Source organism: Ascidiella aspersa, chromosome 5 (genome assembly GCF_963924565.1).
Source record: "Ascidiella aspersa chromosome 5, kaAscAspe10.2, whole genome shotgun sequence".
Classification (NCBI taxonomy): domain Eukaryota; kingdom Metazoa; phylum Chordata; class Ascidiacea; order Phlebobranchia; family Ascidiidae; genus Ascidiella; species Ascidiella aspersa.
In genome coordinates this window covers 25,006,926-25,023,574 of record NC_139451.1, presented here as the reverse complement: position 1 = coordinate 25,023,574, position 16,649 = coordinate 25,006,926, and the positions used below count along the sequence as shown (strand labels likewise).

General features: G+C 32.7%; 4 protein-coding genes across 4 annotated transcripts; 1 reads left to right on the top strand and 3 right to left on the bottom strand.

Moving 5' to 3' along the window:
• Window positions 1-63: 63 nt before the first annotated feature.
• LOC146145579 (arylamine N-acetyltransferase 1-like) lies at window positions 64-3,808 on the bottom strand. Its single transcript, XM_083390621.1, has 5 exons — window positions 3,486-3,808; window positions 1,764-1,953; window positions 1,226-1,307; window positions 899-992; window positions 64-288 (listed from the first exon to the last, which is right to left on the bottom strand). The coding sequence occupies exons 1-5, from the start codon at window positions 3,555-3,557 to the stop codon at window positions 64-66; spliced, it is 663 nt and encodes a 220-aa protein (XP_083246747.1). The 5' UTR covers window positions 3,558-3,808.
• A 1,954-nt stretch (window positions 3,809-5,762) lies between these two features.
• Window positions 5,763-6,933, bottom strand: LOC146145578 (small integral membrane protein 15-like). Its single transcript, XM_083390246.1, has one exon. It carries the CDS (start codon window positions 6,901-6,903, stop codon window positions 6,640-6,642), a length of 264 nt encoding a protein of 87 aa, XP_083246372.1. The 5' UTR covers window positions 6,904-6,933; the 3' UTR covers window positions 5,763-6,639.
• A 2,202-nt stretch (window positions 6,934-9,135) lies between these two features.
• On the top strand, window positions 9,136-11,177 carry LOC146145577 (protein canopy homolog 2-like). The gene is made up of 6 exons (XM_083390026.1): window positions 9,136-9,252; window positions 9,340-9,455; window positions 9,614-9,723; window positions 9,966-10,095; window positions 10,550-10,646; window positions 10,768-11,177. The coding sequence occupies exons 1-6, from the start codon at window positions 9,174-9,176 to the stop codon at window positions 10,803-10,805; spliced, it is 570 nt and encodes a 189-aa protein (XP_083246152.1). The 5' UTR covers window positions 9,136-9,173; the 3' UTR covers window positions 10,806-11,177.
• A 728-nt stretch (window positions 11,178-11,905) lies between these two features.
• Window positions 11,906-15,696, bottom strand: LOC146145576 (3-hydroxyisobutyrate dehydrogenase, mitochondrial-like). Its single transcript, XM_083389694.1, has 8 exons — window positions 15,520-15,696; window positions 15,220-15,360; window positions 14,443-14,552; window positions 14,200-14,321; window positions 13,738-13,835; window positions 13,248-13,360; window positions 12,891-13,047; window positions 11,906-12,482 (listed from the first exon to the last, which is right to left on the bottom strand). The coding sequence occupies exons 1-8, from the start codon at window positions 15,598-15,600 to the stop codon at window positions 12,330-12,332; spliced, it is 975 nt and encodes a 324-aa protein (XP_083245820.1). The 5' UTR covers window positions 15,601-15,696; the 3' UTR covers window positions 11,906-12,329.
• Between the last annotated feature and the right edge of the window lie 953 nt (window positions 15,697-16,649).

Here is a 16,649-nt window from a genome sequence, read left to right as displayed (position 1 = left end):
GTTGTTTTTAATTGAACCCGCAGCCCTCACTGCACCACACTACACACGCATACATCGTTATCATTACTTATATTTTGGTCTGTAATCGGCAGAAGCAAATTCGGGTACAAAGTCCAAAACGACTCCAAACTTATCTTTCATGATTTGTTTAATGGCTGAAATGTCTTTGTCCTTGTCAACTCCTGTCATCATCTCAGTGTGCCGCGATTTCTCCACCAGTGGACTGCAGTGCGTCTTTTCTATCAGCGTTGTTCCCCACAAAAATATGCTGCCGTCTTCGGTGAAAATCTGCGAAAACCAATTGAGCCAGTGGACGCGAAGATATAAAAATATAAGGTATTTTGCAATGCAGCATCACTTTTTTTTTTCAGAAAGGTCACGTTCAAATCGCAGTTGAAGAAAGAATTATTTATTTTTCTAACGTAATCCTGTGCTAATTTTAAACCCATTGTACCATTGGTCGCAAAGAAATTAAAAATAAGAAATTTTGAAAAATATTTTTTTTATTGGCGTGAGTTTCATTTAAACACACGGCTGTATGACTTTTAACGCAGGTAATTCACTTAATCGTACGAAAAACACTTAATTGTGGTTCGCAATGCAGCGTCATTTAGTTAAAATTGTTAGGAACGCTAGCTACGTGCCAATCGCAGTTAAAGGAAGAATGAGTACTTTTTTGTAACATAATTTTGGAAGCCGTAATTTGGAAAATAAAAAGCGACCGATTTTATATTTAGCTTCTGAAACGGATGTTCGCTTTCCATACGTTTACAGTGGTAAATCAATTAACGACGCCCGCGAGCCGCTGCTTTAAAGCATAATGGAAAGTGTCCATAATCTCGTGCAACAGAAATAATAAAACGATGTGCTTTTTCAAACGATAACTCATGTAGGTCACCTGCAAAAACGAGTTCGTCCTGATCCATGACTTTTCGTCATCTACGTGAAGTGACCAACCAACCATGAAGTTCTCCCACTTCTGTGGTGGTGTACTATAACGTCACACAGCTGTCATGCACAATATCTAAAACCTACTGTTTCGCAAGTTTAGTAAAACAAAAAAGTATTTAAATGTCGTTAAAAGTGGTGTATGGCAACCTTTGAAGGAACACTGGCGTTATCTGTTTCGTTTTCAGTCCGAATTAGGCTATAGTTTTATTTAAAAGTGCAACAGCCATTTTATTAATGCATTTCTTACTAAGTCACAAGTTCTTGTATACAGTACCTGAATCGCAGCATGATATTCCAATCTTTGTCCACTTCGTACTTGCTTTTCGCTTTGGAGCCTTTGGATTTTATTTTTCCACCTTAAAGTTAATTTACAGAAGAGTTTAAATATCGTTTTTAGGACAACTTTAAAAATAAATGTGATATTTCTCCATAAATCTTCGACATGTGGAAATTTAACTAAAGAAAAAATTGTAATATAACAGAACAAAACAAGACAATTAATTAAATTATAAGTTGTTAAACATGACTCAATGAAATATGCACACATATATGCGTGTTAACAACTTTGATCTAGCTCTTCTAAAGCTCCTTTTTTGACCAACGATTGCGGCTTATCATTAGTACAACGAAAGCCATCTTAGTTGTTAGATCTAGGCTTAAATCTCAACACATAGGTTACTTATATTAGTTGGCGTGTAGTAAAAATTAGTTTAGCCATAAAAGCAACTAGGACCCCCCGACATTTCGACACACTGGTTTCTACACTTACCTGCTACACAACTTCTATATTCAAGTAACTTGTTTATACTTACTGTCCATATCCTGAACTTCCTTTATGTGCTTTTCTATTAAAAATCCTACTGCGTGGTCCTTAGCTTGCCGAATCCTGAATAAACCCGTCGATTGTGCTTGTTTCAGGCCATTTATGAATTTGAGAGGCTCGTAAAAAGACAGGGAGCCAAATCCAACGTCTACAATCCAATCCTGCTTTCCAATGGTAACCTCAAAACAAGAAAAAATAAAAGGAATGACATCGAATAAGCACCATAGCCATAAGACGCCCAAACAATTATACAAACGGTAAAATATATATATTTCCTAAATATTTTGATATTTTAATTGTAATAACGTTGGTAACTTATTTATTTTGAGCGAGGCATACAGAAGCGTATTGATTAGTTTTTTTTTGTATAAGCTCCAATAGGCTAACGGTAAAATATATATATTTTTTAAATATTTTGATATTTTAATTGTAAAACGTTGTTAAAATATTTATTTTGAGCGAAGCATACAAAAGCGTATTGATTATTTTTTTTGTATAAGCTCTAATAGGCTAACCATAAAATATATTTTTTTTCAATATTCGATATTTTTATTGTAACAACGTTGTTAAAATATTTATTTTGAGCGAAGCATAGAAAAGCGTATTCATTATTTTGTTATCTAAGATCTAATATTTCATTCGTTATAATAAAATTATGAATAATGTTTGATACGTCTAAGCAGATGAATGTAGTAGTCAAAATTTGCGTTTTAGTTGTTGCAGTGGTTCTTAACCTTTTGGCGCCTGCGGATCGCTAACAAAATAAAAATCATTTTACGCACCGGTAACCAGAAATTCTAAAGCACGATTTTACATTATTATAGTTAAAGTTGACCGACTAGAATAGTTTGCAACCAAAACAAATCATTGAAACTTTTTTGACTGATCGACAAAAAACTTGAACCGGCACCGGGATTCAGCACCACTTCTATATAATTTTGAACGCTAGTATTCTATCTGAAATAATTTTAATTAGGCCAATCAATTGTAAAGTAAGCATATTTTACACAACTTTCTTACCTTTAAAAGCATGTGGTTAAACGGATAACTAAACTTGTATAAGCTCCAATAGGCTAACGATAAAATATATATATTTTTTTAATATTCGATATTTTAATTGTAAAACGTTGTTAAAATATTTATTTTGAGCGAAGCATAGAAAATCGTATTTATTATTTTGTTATATAAGATCTAATAGGCTAACCATAAAATATAATTTTTTTTCAATATTCGATATTTTTATTGTAACAACGTTGTTAAAATATTTATTTTGAGCATAGAAAAGCGTATTTATTATTTTGTTATCTAAGATCTAACACTTCATTCGTTATAATAAAATTATGAATAATGCTTGATATGTCTGAGCAGATGAATGTAGTAGTCAAAATTTGCGTTTTAGTTGTTCTATATTGCAGTGGTTCTTAACCTTTTGGCGCCTGCGGATCGCTAACAAAACAAAAATCATTTTACGCACCGGTAACCAGAAATTCTAAAGCACGATTTTACATTATATAGTTAAAGTTGACCGACTAGAATAGTTTGCAATCAAAACAAATCATTGAAACTTTTTTGACTGATCGACAAAAAACTCGAACCGGCACCGGGATTCAGCACCACTTCTATATAATATTGAACGCTAGTATTCTATCTGAAATAATTTTAATTAGGCCAATCAATTGTAAAGTAAGCATATTTTACACAACTTTCTTACCTTTAAAAGCATGTGGTTAAACGGATAACTAAACTCGTCTTCCTCGGTCATATGATAACTTCCTTCTATCATGGCAACGTCGTAGCCAAGCTGATCCAACAACCAAGCGAAAATGCCGTTTTGTTCATAGCAGAAACCACCCTCTACGGTTTTTCAACTACGTTTTGATAAATGGCCTCCAAAGTGGGGACCTTTCCAGGGCCACCAAATAAGTCCAACGTGTCTTCTGGTACGCTGGTTGCATTGCAATGACAAAGGGCCCTGAGATTTTCCACGCTGACTGCTTTCGAGCCGGTGTAGTTAATTCGATTTAAATATCGATCCACATTCATTTCGGACAGTAAGCTTAAAAATATCTTTTGTAGGCTACTCCTGGTAAGTCCTTGATAAGCCCACAGGTAAAACACAAGACAAAACTTTTACTGCGTAGGGCCTGTATGCACAAGCCAAATGTGTAAACCGTATGAAAGAGCGTTTTTAACCTACAGAATGTGACTCAGCAAATCTTGCCACAATTATTCACAGATTCAGCGTTACGAAGCGTGGTGCAACCTTATGTGAAATGGTCCGTTGGTCTCTAAACAAATTACCGTACATTACATTTTTAATAAATTTTGTCCGCTGTGAATGGCATTTGCTTTATTACATCTTATTGCCTGACAGCCCAAAATAATCCAAATTAGTTTACTTTTGCCCAAAGTAAATCATTTTATGTGCTTAACAACGGCATTTTTCTTGTATTGTCAAGATTACCAATTTTGTAGACAACATGAAGATAATTGCTTGTTGCAATTTTGGTTGGTTACTTAATTACTCTATCCTTAAATTTGCCGCCGGAAGAGTTTCCCGAACTCATGTTTAAGATATGTTCAAATGTTTTTAAATGATTAGCGCTTTGTTTATTCTTTGGTAGGATACCCAGCTATGGTGTTGTAAGCCAGGGATAGGCAACCTTTTTTTAGTGGCGGGCCAAAACCAAACTCAGAAAGGTCTCTGTGGGCGGTTAAATTTCAACTGTGTAGACTTTAGGGCGCATCTTTTTATAACAACCATAATGACTGTTATTCCTAGGATAAAACTAGGGTGTTTTGCAATTTACACTCGATAGAGTAACAAGATTTGCAGAAAACGCAAAAAATTGTTAGGCTGCAGTAAACAATATGAGGGGTAATACTAATTTACGGAATGATGAATGGTCGGAATGGTCGGAACGCTCACTAATTTAAGTGTTACCCCGTTAAAACAATTATTAAACCAACGCACACTATTTGGTTTAGGGTGGGGTTAGCGTTTGGGTGAAGCTGGGTCAAGTGTTATTATATTTAATAATAATACTGTGAGCGTTCCGACCATTCCGACCATTCATCATTCCGTACATTAGTGTTACCCAATATGAGGAATGGCCTCGTGTCCAGTTTGTGAAACAGGTCGCAGGCCGCATAATTTGTGTTGAACGGGCCAGATTGGCCAGCGGGTCGTATGTTGCCAACCCCTGCTGTAAGCTAAACTAGGACCGGAAATTTATTACGGCACGTTTATTACAGCCTAGAAACGGTCAGATACGAACTTTTATATTTGAAATGAACGTTTGACTCACACGCGACTTTTTCTGTCTATATATCTTGAAAATGCGTCGAGTTTTGACGTTACTTTATAAGGTAACTTGTAACGCCACGTTTTCAAGTAATTTTCTTACTTCATCCCAGTATTTTGTTCATGCCTACATCTGAACATGGCTACCAACAACAGCTTGATAAAAAACTAGCATGACATTCTCGCTCCAACGCCATACTTCTACTGCCGAACCTAGGCCAACTGTTTTAATGAAGACATGTATAACTTTCGGCTTGGAATTCGTAGAACTTTCGGCTTGGAATCTGCGCTAAATAAGGACATAGAGGAGAAATCCGCAGTCTAAAAAATGTAGGGTTTTTCACGTATAGAAAAACAGTTTGAAGATTGACCACTACTCACAAAAAATTGCACACGTTTACTGAAATTAAACATGAATTGATAAAATTATTCTCGCAATTAAAAGAAATAAATATGTAGGTCTATATATAATAAAGTGTTTCATTCTGAGAGTTTAGTTAATCTTTTCAAGTCTTGGACTGCGTACTGTCCCCCAATAGTACCTAATACCTTGTCATTTGTAGTTTTGATATTACTGCAGATTAGAAACACGCTGCCTAATTTTTGAAATGTTTCTTTTAGATCTTGGAGTTCATACACAGTAGCTCAATAAATGTAATACATGGCACTTGGTAAAATCTTTCATGTTTTGTTTTTCTGTTCTAAAACCTATTAACACAAACATAAAGCAACAATTGGTCAATAAAATTCAAAATGTCTTTTTGGAAGCAATATGGCAGATTAAAAATACTTTTTCACAGTAACCCTATGTAAACAGATACAAAAAATTACATTTTAAAACTTTCACCAAAATATGAAAAAGTATGGACTCTAGTTCTTAATAATTTACATCCAGGCTATACATATGGGGTAAAAATGATAAAAAGATTAATTTTATCACAGTTGTTCACTTCCATACTAAAAAAGTTAAACATTAAATTAGGTCTTTTCAGGTCGGTTGTGAAAGGCAATGTTATCCAATACATTTCTTAAAATAAAAAGTCAATTTAAATAGGAAGCATAATAATGTGTTGCACATTAAAAACACTATAAACTAATAGGACTGAGAATTCCTACTACAAAATGATTTCAGTATGATACCTTTTGCATATTTAAAACAAATTTTAAATTAAGTTCTTGATTTAACATTTCAAAATAATTTTTACCACAAGTCAGCTAATTATGGATCTATGATGAATTATGCATACATTAGACAGAAAACAGGACAACCAATTTTAGTTGAAATTTGACCATAATAGAAAACTAAGACATACGTCATTTGACCACATAAATTAACATGTGGTGCATAGCCAATTACAGTAAAGAACACATAATTAGGTTACAAGATCCACTGTTTATAGGTCAACAGTCAACAATGTTGTCGTATTTTTCCACAAGAATTCTCCAGAAAATTGGAGGTAGCAAAAATAACTGACCACGGTAAATCATTAAAAAAATAAAAAATCCCCTATAATCACAAGAAAACGAACGAAAATTATGATGAATGATATGCATAATAAATTCAGTCAATTTTTGCTCTTCTCTTGATTTGTTTCTCTCGTTTGAGAACTTTCTTCTTTTCTTTTTCTTTTGCTTCAATTTGCTTTGAGAGCTTATAGGCTAGAAAGGCACTGATAAAGAAGAAAGGTGAAAGTATCATTAGCACAGTGGTGACGAATTCCCAAGGGTCCTTTGCCACCCATTTCAACAGGCTCAATATCCAGTCTGGGGGTGCATTGTCACCGTCCATTGGTGGTACTTCTCCATCAGTAGGTGTATCAGCCATGTTTTGGTGGTAAATTTTTTTTTATAAACTGGAACTGAAATAAAATGTATAATTGAAGAAAACAGGTTGAATGCATAGTCAATTATGTAACATTCATAAAAACAGCTAATGGGTTTAATATCTTTCAGAAACTTTAAACTTTGGATACTGCATGGGAAATGCCAAAAATTACACAGCTGTAATGAATTTGCTTTTAAACTTTGCATGGCAATAAATCAACTTATGACAATGGTACTTACAACAAAAAATAACTGCTTAATTTTTACGCATTTGCTGATTCATGTTTGTGCTCCTAAACAGATTCGGGGTTCAGGCCAAGCTTGTCAACCTAGGACTTATATGGACATTAAATATTAAATACACATTAAAATTGGTTTTGTAGGACAAGGGTGGTCAACCAGAAAAACATTTGAGTTAAGACCCTTGCTAAACGGTTCAATAGAAGTGGCAAATTGCAACACTAATAAAATTGTATAAATTTAAGGCATACAAATAAAATACTAATAAGTTCTTCAACATATATAGATTTGCATGAAAACCTTTATCACACAGAGAGCCGCAGAGCATATGTACACATACTTTAAAATATAAAAATGCATTTATATAAATGTAATATGTAAATAATATATGTTAAATAATATTATACACATATAGCATACAATTTGAAAACATTTCCAGGGCCAAAGTTTACTAAGCAAAAAACATTACTTAATCTATGAAAGCAGCTTCTAGATTTTACAACTAACTAGAAAGTTGTGAAGGGCTTTCTGAGAAAAAAAAACTTTGTTTTATTATTATTGAGGTTCGCTAACACGGCGCTCTTTCACTTATGTACGTGAAAATTAATAAAAAAAAAACCTTCTTCAAATGCCGCATACCACAACGCATATTGTTTGGGTTAGGGTGCAGGTTAGCGTTTGGTTGAGGGTGGGTCAAGTTATTATTAATAATAAACATAATATTACTTGACCCACCCTCACCATATTACTTGACCCACCCTCACCCAAACGCTAACCCGCACCCTAACCCAAACAATATGCGTTGTGGTATGCGGTATTATTTTGTTTTGTTTTTTGCATAACTTTTCACGTACATAAGTGAAAGAGCGCCGCTAACACGAATATCTTTTCAACTACTTTTTAGTCAGTTGGCCATCACAAACAAACATTGTCAAGTAAAATAACTTAATCTAGTCTTCTCCCCAAACGTTTAAAACCTGCCCTAAGCTTTAATCACAAGACTGCAGGTTTTGCAGAGCAGAGGCATGGCCCAGTACAATTACAGTACATGCAGTTTTAAACAAATCAGACGACAACGATTTTTTTAGATATGATTCGTCAATTGATATTTATACGTTCGTTTTCATGCACCGTTAACGATGTGCTAAATGGATTTAAGTAATTTTACCACTTTGTAACTTTTAATTTGTTATTACCAACTACCGGTTGAAAAGGAAAACTTTACATTCATCTGACGTCATGGTTCGTTACGCTTTGTTAGCGTCACGCGTTAAGTTCGCATCGCGATTTTTATTGTTATGTTTTTCGCATTTAGATGAATTCAATTCCCATCCTTTGACGTAAAAAATATGTCGCAGTTGTTTCCATTCGTTTTGCAAGTGAAAACTTCGTCTTCTATGTTATTAAGCGAAATAATGAAGTTTTACGCTTGACTAAATCCAGCTGACTGTAGTAAAGCCACGCGTCCATATTTTCGCTTCAAAATAAAGAAGGAAACGTACTTCAATTGAATGTGTTAAAAAATTGACATATAAGGTAGTAATTGATGGTCCTGATTTTAAATCCAGGTAGTCCTTTTATATAGAATTAGGAATGTAAAGGCTTGTTGAATATTTAATTACGCCTTTACTACTTTTTTTATTGAATAGTTAAAAGTTGTTAATCGCTATACTGTTTTATTTGCTGGTAAAATTATCAATTAGTATTCGACAGATGGTAATTAAATAACCTGGTATGAAATGTTTTAAACTATTGCACTTTTTTAACTAATAATAAAATCTCAAATGTATAATAAACCTGTTAAAAAATATTAGAATGCGGCCATGCGGGTCACCTAATCCATCACCTTCTTTGTTTAATTGTGGGATATATAGTTTATAGTGAAAATCATAGAAAAGCTTATTACCTTTGTATTTTAACTTTTAAAAAGAGCTATAAGACAAAATAGTATTTTTATCATCTAAATTACATAATTTTGATGTTTTTTAGACTGTCTTAAAAGTACATAATCTGTCAATATCTCAATTTATAATGAAGTTCATTCTTGCAATACTGCCATTGTTTTTTCAACTTGTATTGTCTGCGAAAAATAAAGATCTATATTGTGATGGTAAGTTATAAGAACAATATTTGAGAGTTTTGTTCTCCATTTGAGTTTTGTTAGAATATTATTTATTGATGCATGTTTTTTGTTAAGCTTGCAAAGCCATTATAAGTGAAATTGAACACGGTGTTAGTAAAGTGGACCCCAATAAGAAAATTGATGTTGGAGGATTTAGAATAACGCCTGATGGCAAAACTAGGACTACCAAGGTAATGACTTTTTATTTGTTAACAACCAGATTTTTAGCTTTACCAGCATTATTTTTTTAAATCTTATAATTTTTTATTTAGTTAAAATGGGATTTTTAATCCAATTGATAAACTTATATCTATGTCCCACAAACTATTTATATTTGCTTTTTGCCTAGAAATCATATGCAAGATCGGAAACACATCTGACAGATTTGCTGGAATCAGTTTGTAAAGAAGTGTCTGACAATTATGTTGAATCAAAAGATCCGGAGACAGGAAAAAAAGTGTAAGAAAAAACGATTGCGTTAAAAGATTATAAATGTGTAACGACAATTTGATATATGGTATTTAAAGTTTCAAAATTATTATGGAGGGATATGTGTTGAGCATGCACAGGATAGCCCACACTAAACTCTTAACACTAAAATTGTGTTATGCATTGTAATAAAAAATGACACTTTTATTAAAAATAAATTACTGATAATAGTCTGATAATCTTATACAGTTTGTCAACTTTTTGAATTTCAGACTGAAAAGAATAGTTACACATGATGGTAAAATGTCATCAGATATTGATTTCACTCAGTTAATGGAAGACAGTAAACAACAAAATGCAGACACACCTCCAGATGCCAAAACTAAGGATGTTAAATATGCTGTAAGTAGTCGCGTATTACCAAGTATTAAATTTGCAAGGATTTATTTGATAAGCCTTTTCTGTTGAATCTGTTGGGTTAGTACAAACCGTTTTAGGTGCACATTATCAAAAAATCTGATAATCTGTTAAACTTAAAAGCCCTACAAAAAATTTAAATCCAAAATAAAAAACTTTTAAGACGGTAATACAAGAAGGTTATTTTCTTTTAATGTTGCCTTACTAAAACATAGTCAACAAATTGTAAATTGCTTTGTAAAAGGGGGGTGCAAGGTAGAGACTCAATATTATGGAATATACAAAAACATTTTAACAATATTTACTGGTTTGCAATTGGAATGTTAACGTTTTTACAAATATCTTAATTTAATAGCTGCTTGCATGCCAACCCTAACTCGTGAAAAACTGTAATAACAAATTACAAGATGTAAACATTTATTTTTGTTACTATATGAAGTGTGAAGCGATAGTTGAAGATTATGAGGATGAAATTTTGCACCATTTTAAAAAAGACCTTCCAGACATTTCTATGAAAATTTGCTCAGAAGTTGCAGGTATGTAATATTTATACATTTCATATTTATACATTTTCATGTTTATTTTTAAGTAAAATTGTCAGAATGTTTGTTCAGTTACAAATAACTGTTTAAAAACTATTTAAAACTATTTTTACAGAGTACTGTGGATCTGAAGAAAGCAAAGATGAATTATAACTACCTATTAAAAAAACATTTAGAAGCTTTTAACAGAAATGCAGTTCTGGTTGACAACTGTTCTCTTTGCTTTTTGTAACAATTAAAGCTACTCCTTTGCCATGCACTTAGCTAATGTGGTCCCAAGTTCAAATTAGTCAAAATTCTTGTCATGATGCCAATTTTGTGTTAATCTTCATTTTTGTATTATGTTGGTTTGGTTATGTTTATTTGATTACACACTACAAAATATTTTTTTCTGGTTTTATTTGGCATTCAGATTGCAAGCCCTAATTAATTTCAACCACATATGCAATATCAAATAATGAAGAGAATTTTTCTGATTTTAAAGTTGACTTTAAATTTTCTAAATAAAATATATTGCTATTTTCACTTAACTACTTTAAGAAGAGACTGCCAATTCGGATTTATTCCATATGAAATATAGGTTTCCACTGTTATTCTAGTTAGTTTTTAGGAACAGGGGTTGACAAAGTTGTTCTAGTCCAAAGCAACACTTAGGTCTTAATGGGCAATCCTAAATTTTAATAAACAATTTTGTTGTTAAAACATGTAGTTTCAAGTTTTCAATTATAACAAATTAGGGATTGACCTAGGTTTGCAACTGAAAATTGGTCTCATTGTGAAGCGTAAAAGTATGTCAAGGGCTGTTAAACTCTCAAAGCTTATGCTCGTATTTAAAAGACTCCACGAATTTGAAAAGCAACAAAATGCATTCAGAAACTAAGTTGGTGAAACTTATTTTGATAATATAGTTGCATGGCACCTTTATGTTGAAAGATTGCCTTAAAACACCAACATAATATATGTATTGATGGGACTAGTGCACATAGCGCAAAAAATATTTATGTGTAGTTAAGTAACCAAAAATTATGGGTATTTGCCTTGTGAGTAGTTTGTAAAAGAGGAAGTGGGCCAGATAAACTACATTGGCTGATCCTAAATTGTCGGCATCTTTAGGGACAAGCCTGGTAATTTTTTTGATTTGCAAATAGAAATGAAACTACCTCATCTGTACTAAATACTTTTAATCTTAAAGCTTGGCTTAATTAAGTTTCTCTAGTTTACTTCATACTTATCCATAACAACAATTGTTTTCTTGACAAAGGTTAGTATATTTTTTTGGTCGCTAAGTAAAGTGGCAGAAGAGCAAGGCAATTAAAATTAAAAAAAATATTTTAAATGCACTGTTTAAATCAAATTTGATTAAAAATACACACAACTAAAGTAGGAAATCATAGATCAAAACCCCTATTTTTCCAAAGAATAAAAAACTTCTCTGCCTGGAAAAACCTTGCATAAATTGGTGGATATACATACTTGTACAATAAACGTTGTGTAAAACATGATTTAAGTTATAGGTAAAATAGTTTAATGATGCAAATGAATGGACAGACATGCAGAAGTACCTTTAAATTAAACCAGGAATGATTGTAGTGCTGTAAAACATATGTTATGAGATTATTTACAGCTATGTCGCATGTCAGTAACAGGCTTCAATTTGTCACTTGCATTGTCAATTTTCTATTCGTTTTCACTGAGGTATTTGTAAATGGAGGAGAAGTCCTTTTGTGCGAATCCTTTCTCACACAAAGTCCTGTATGTTTGATGTGCAGCAGCACCAAATGGGGTTTGTGCGTTGGTGTCACTTGCAGCTAGCTGGGCTAAACCAAGATCCTGCGATAAAAGTTTTTAGGGAAATAAAATTTGAATGATATTTCAGGGTTTAAACAATTTCCTAAAATGGGAAAAGCAAAAATGCGTTACCTTGTTATAATATTTTATTGACTATCATATACAACCTTATTTTCTCTACTCTTACTAATATATTAAAACAATGGTATTTACAGATTTTGTTTAAAACTACACTTCAACACATGTTTATCGATATTTTTGAGAACCTTTTTTTAGCCCGACCCTTAACATATATTAAACATTTTCTGTTTGTAACAAAGCCCAAGGTAAAAAAAAAGTTGTATAATAAAATTGATATACTACCAACCTCAATGCCTGACTATGTTCAAAGTAGAACCAGTAATAATTTAAAACAAAGGGGGACTAGTTCGGCCACAATGTTAAGCCCACCTTGTACATAAGTGCAGTTCCAAATCCACCTTGGTAGTTGTTACTGCTTGGGACATTTTCCATGACACCCGGTACTGGGTTGTACGTATCGGATGACCAACATCTTCCACTACTTGTGTTCATGATACCAGCCAAGATTTTGGGGTCCAATCCAAGCCTTAAATATAACTAGCCATGACAAAAAATTATAATATTCTAAACAGTCTGCCAATAGTCTCTGAAACAGTATTGAGTGGAATAGCAACTATTTTTCAACATTTAATTAAAAATATGGAATCCCATCGTATTTCTTCAATACTCAATTAGCACTCAGTATTAGCTAACAAATTACAACAAACATGTCACAAAATGGCTCACTTTATTCCCAAATTCATGGCCTCTGAAACGCCGATCATGGAAATAGCCAGGAGCATATTGTTGCAGATCTTGGCTGCTTGTCCAGTTCCAACGTCACCACAATGAACCACATTCTACAAAGTAAGGGTAAAGTGAGGCCTTGGTAAGACAAAAACAAAACAGCAAAGGGTATGTCCGAAATGCACTTGTCTTGTCTTGTGTGGCCTGCAATTTTATTATTGAGTGGAATTACCTTATTTTAAACTGTTTATGTTTAGTGATTTAGAGGTCAAAATAAATTGCATTTCACATCAAAAAAATAGTCTGGATTTCCTGAGGGGTAAAAGTTTAAGCATTATTTTTCAATTTCGTTGTGCTGTTACTCATTTGGTGCGCAAGTATCTGTGATAAAACATGCACAATTTTCTGTAACGATTAATTTTACACCATTCACATAAGCATGTGCCATAACAACAAGGAACTATGGCCTGAAAGCAAGGATAGACTATACCTTGCCAACATGTGCGAGAATTTTAGTTGCTACTTCATAGTTGTCTTTGCTGCCGCCGACCATAAAAGTTAAGGTTCCTGCCTGAGCTGCCCCAACACCTTAAAACAATAACACTTCCCGTCAATGCTGAACAGCAATTCCTGTCACGCTAGCCACATGTTGTGTGGTGCTTAAAACACAAATATAACACACACATCTGTTTGGTATTGCAAATTGAGATAGTGCTGCACAAAAACCTTACTTCACAGTCATATATAGGCATTTCAACATAATTTATTATTTGAAACTTTAACGAAACTAGAGTATTGCAATAACCATGGTCTTGCAAAATATTATAGTTAACATATTATAGGCAACATTCTTTTATTTGAATTTGGACAATGCATACAAATCAAATGTATCCGTATTACTTTAAATGCAAATTTGTTCAGTTTCACCAATTTAAAGTGCTGCATTAATTACCTCCAGAAACAGGTGCATCCAAGTAATAGGCTGATTTTGAAGCTGCAGCCTCGGCCACTTTTTTGGATACATTCGGGTGTATAGTAGAACTGTCAATCAAAATGCTCCCCGATTGCACTGACCTAAAATGAGTTGGTCCATTATTAAGGAGACAAACACAGTTTAAAAAATAGCAGTATGTTGCACTAATAGATAAGGTTAAATCAAAGAAATAAACAAATGTGCTGGTAAATTCTGACTTACTCAAGGACTCCATTCTTTCCCATATAAACTTCTTCCACATGTGAACTATTTGGCAACATGGTAATGATTTGGGAAGCTTTCTTTGCAACGTCTGATGGTGTAGCAACCACCTATCATAGACAAAAGATTCTTTATTGATTTTCAACTTTCCTACCAATTTTATCATACCTTACTATATAACAAGTAATAATAGTTTTTGACAAAATAATATTAGATTTTGTCACTGTTAAAATTATTGCTATTTTTTTAAGATAAACAGCAAGACTAGCATGAATATTTATAATTTTCTGGGAATGCGGGCATTGATATTTAAGATATAATCAAGTAGGATTTTATGTAATATAATTCAAGCAAGTCTATTAATTAATTTTTATGTTTATAAAGCTTCTAAAATTGCTTGGGGAATGCACTAAGTAAAACTGTGAGAAATTGTCCATTATTATAGTTGTTACATGTTTTTTCATAACTTACATATTTTCAATGTTTTAAATTGTTTTAACACTATTTAATAGACAAAAGTGACTGTGCATAAATGAAAGTGTTAAACAATTCATGATAAAAGTTTTCCGCTGTGCATTGATTGGTCTACATTTACGACGTAATAAGAATATCAAAGCCCATACAGAAGTAGGTATCATTTTGAATGATACTTCTGTATGGGCTTTGATATTCTTATTACGTCTTACTACAACCTCCAACCATTATGCTCCAAAGGTCTACATTTACTTTCCCATAAAACATATTTTCTTATACTCATTTAAAAAGAAGTCAATTTACCTCAGCACCAGCTTCTGCAACTGGTTTAATAGCAGCATCCATAACATCAAACGCAATGACTTTGTGGTTTGTTTTGAGGAGGTTTAAAGCCATTGGTCCTCCCATATTTCCAAGGCCAATGAATCCAATAGTTCCAGTACACTTCAATAAAAATAATTATGTTATTTCAATATTAGGTATCATATATTTGTGATATGAAAAAATGACTTTACCAGTATTAAACAAATTGCAAGAAGTATTTAATTACAATATGTAAAACAAAATTAGCAGCCATAAAAACAAGAAAATTTCACAACTTACATTATTTCTGGAAAACTGTTGACAAATTTGACTTCTGAATTTGGGCTCAAACTTTTTAAAGCAACGAAGAGCGCTTGCCATCTTTGTTTTTTTTTAATTTTGCTAAAAAACAATGCAATTGCCTACTGCTGCAGCAGTATAAAATTTTCCTTAAAATACGGTAACGTTTTATTTAAAAAACAGTGATTCGAAAATTATGATGAAAGTGAAACTAGCTTTAGGACTTTTTCAAGAAAAGAAACTCGAATATTAAAAATTTAAGACTTCACCTTTCCACGTAGTTGAAAATCTAGTTTGTTTACAGTAGTCTAGGTCATTCCCCCAAAGTGGGCGTGGCAAACTTTATCTAAACGCCTTCATTGGCAGCAATATTTTCTTATTCATAGTAAAATATTATATGACTGTAGTAATATATCAATTAAAATTTATTGTGCAAAAATGTTTAGTTCAATTTCGACTGATCTCTGCAAAAAATGATTTTTAAGTATTCCATATTTGTAACATCTTCAAAAAAACGCGTTGTTTCAAAAAAGTTCATTTTGTTTTAATCGAAAGTCTTTTCGTTAATAATCCATAAAATTTCGAAATAATAAATTTATTTATCAACCAGTCTCAGTCCATAAAATTTCGAAACAATAAATTTCTTTATTAACAAGTCTCAAACCATTTTCGTTTTTTAATACATTATTTATTAAATTATGTGCTTTGTTTGCATAGGCTGCTTGGGGTTAGGTAATCAAAGGGATCTTGAACACCAGTATAGGGGTATCCAACTTTACAATACATGTGAAATTAACGTGAATAAGTCAAAAATATTAACGATGAAAGGGTCTGTTGTGGGCCTTTGTTTAAAACTGGTCATTCTCATTATCTTGGTTTTATAATCACAACTGTTGAAGCGTTAAATTGTATGTAATGCTATCTTTGTCATTGAACTGTGTGGATTTTAACGTTGGTCATGCGACTATCACTAAGAAATGTAATAAGTGTATTGAAATTGCATGTATTGTGACATGTTGGGAACTTGCTTTTCATCCCTTTTATAGTTCGCAAATAAATAAAACAGCTAGAACCAGATTCAGAGTTGTTTTTAAGGCTTCTTTAGGTTTATGTTTATTCAGCATGTCTAG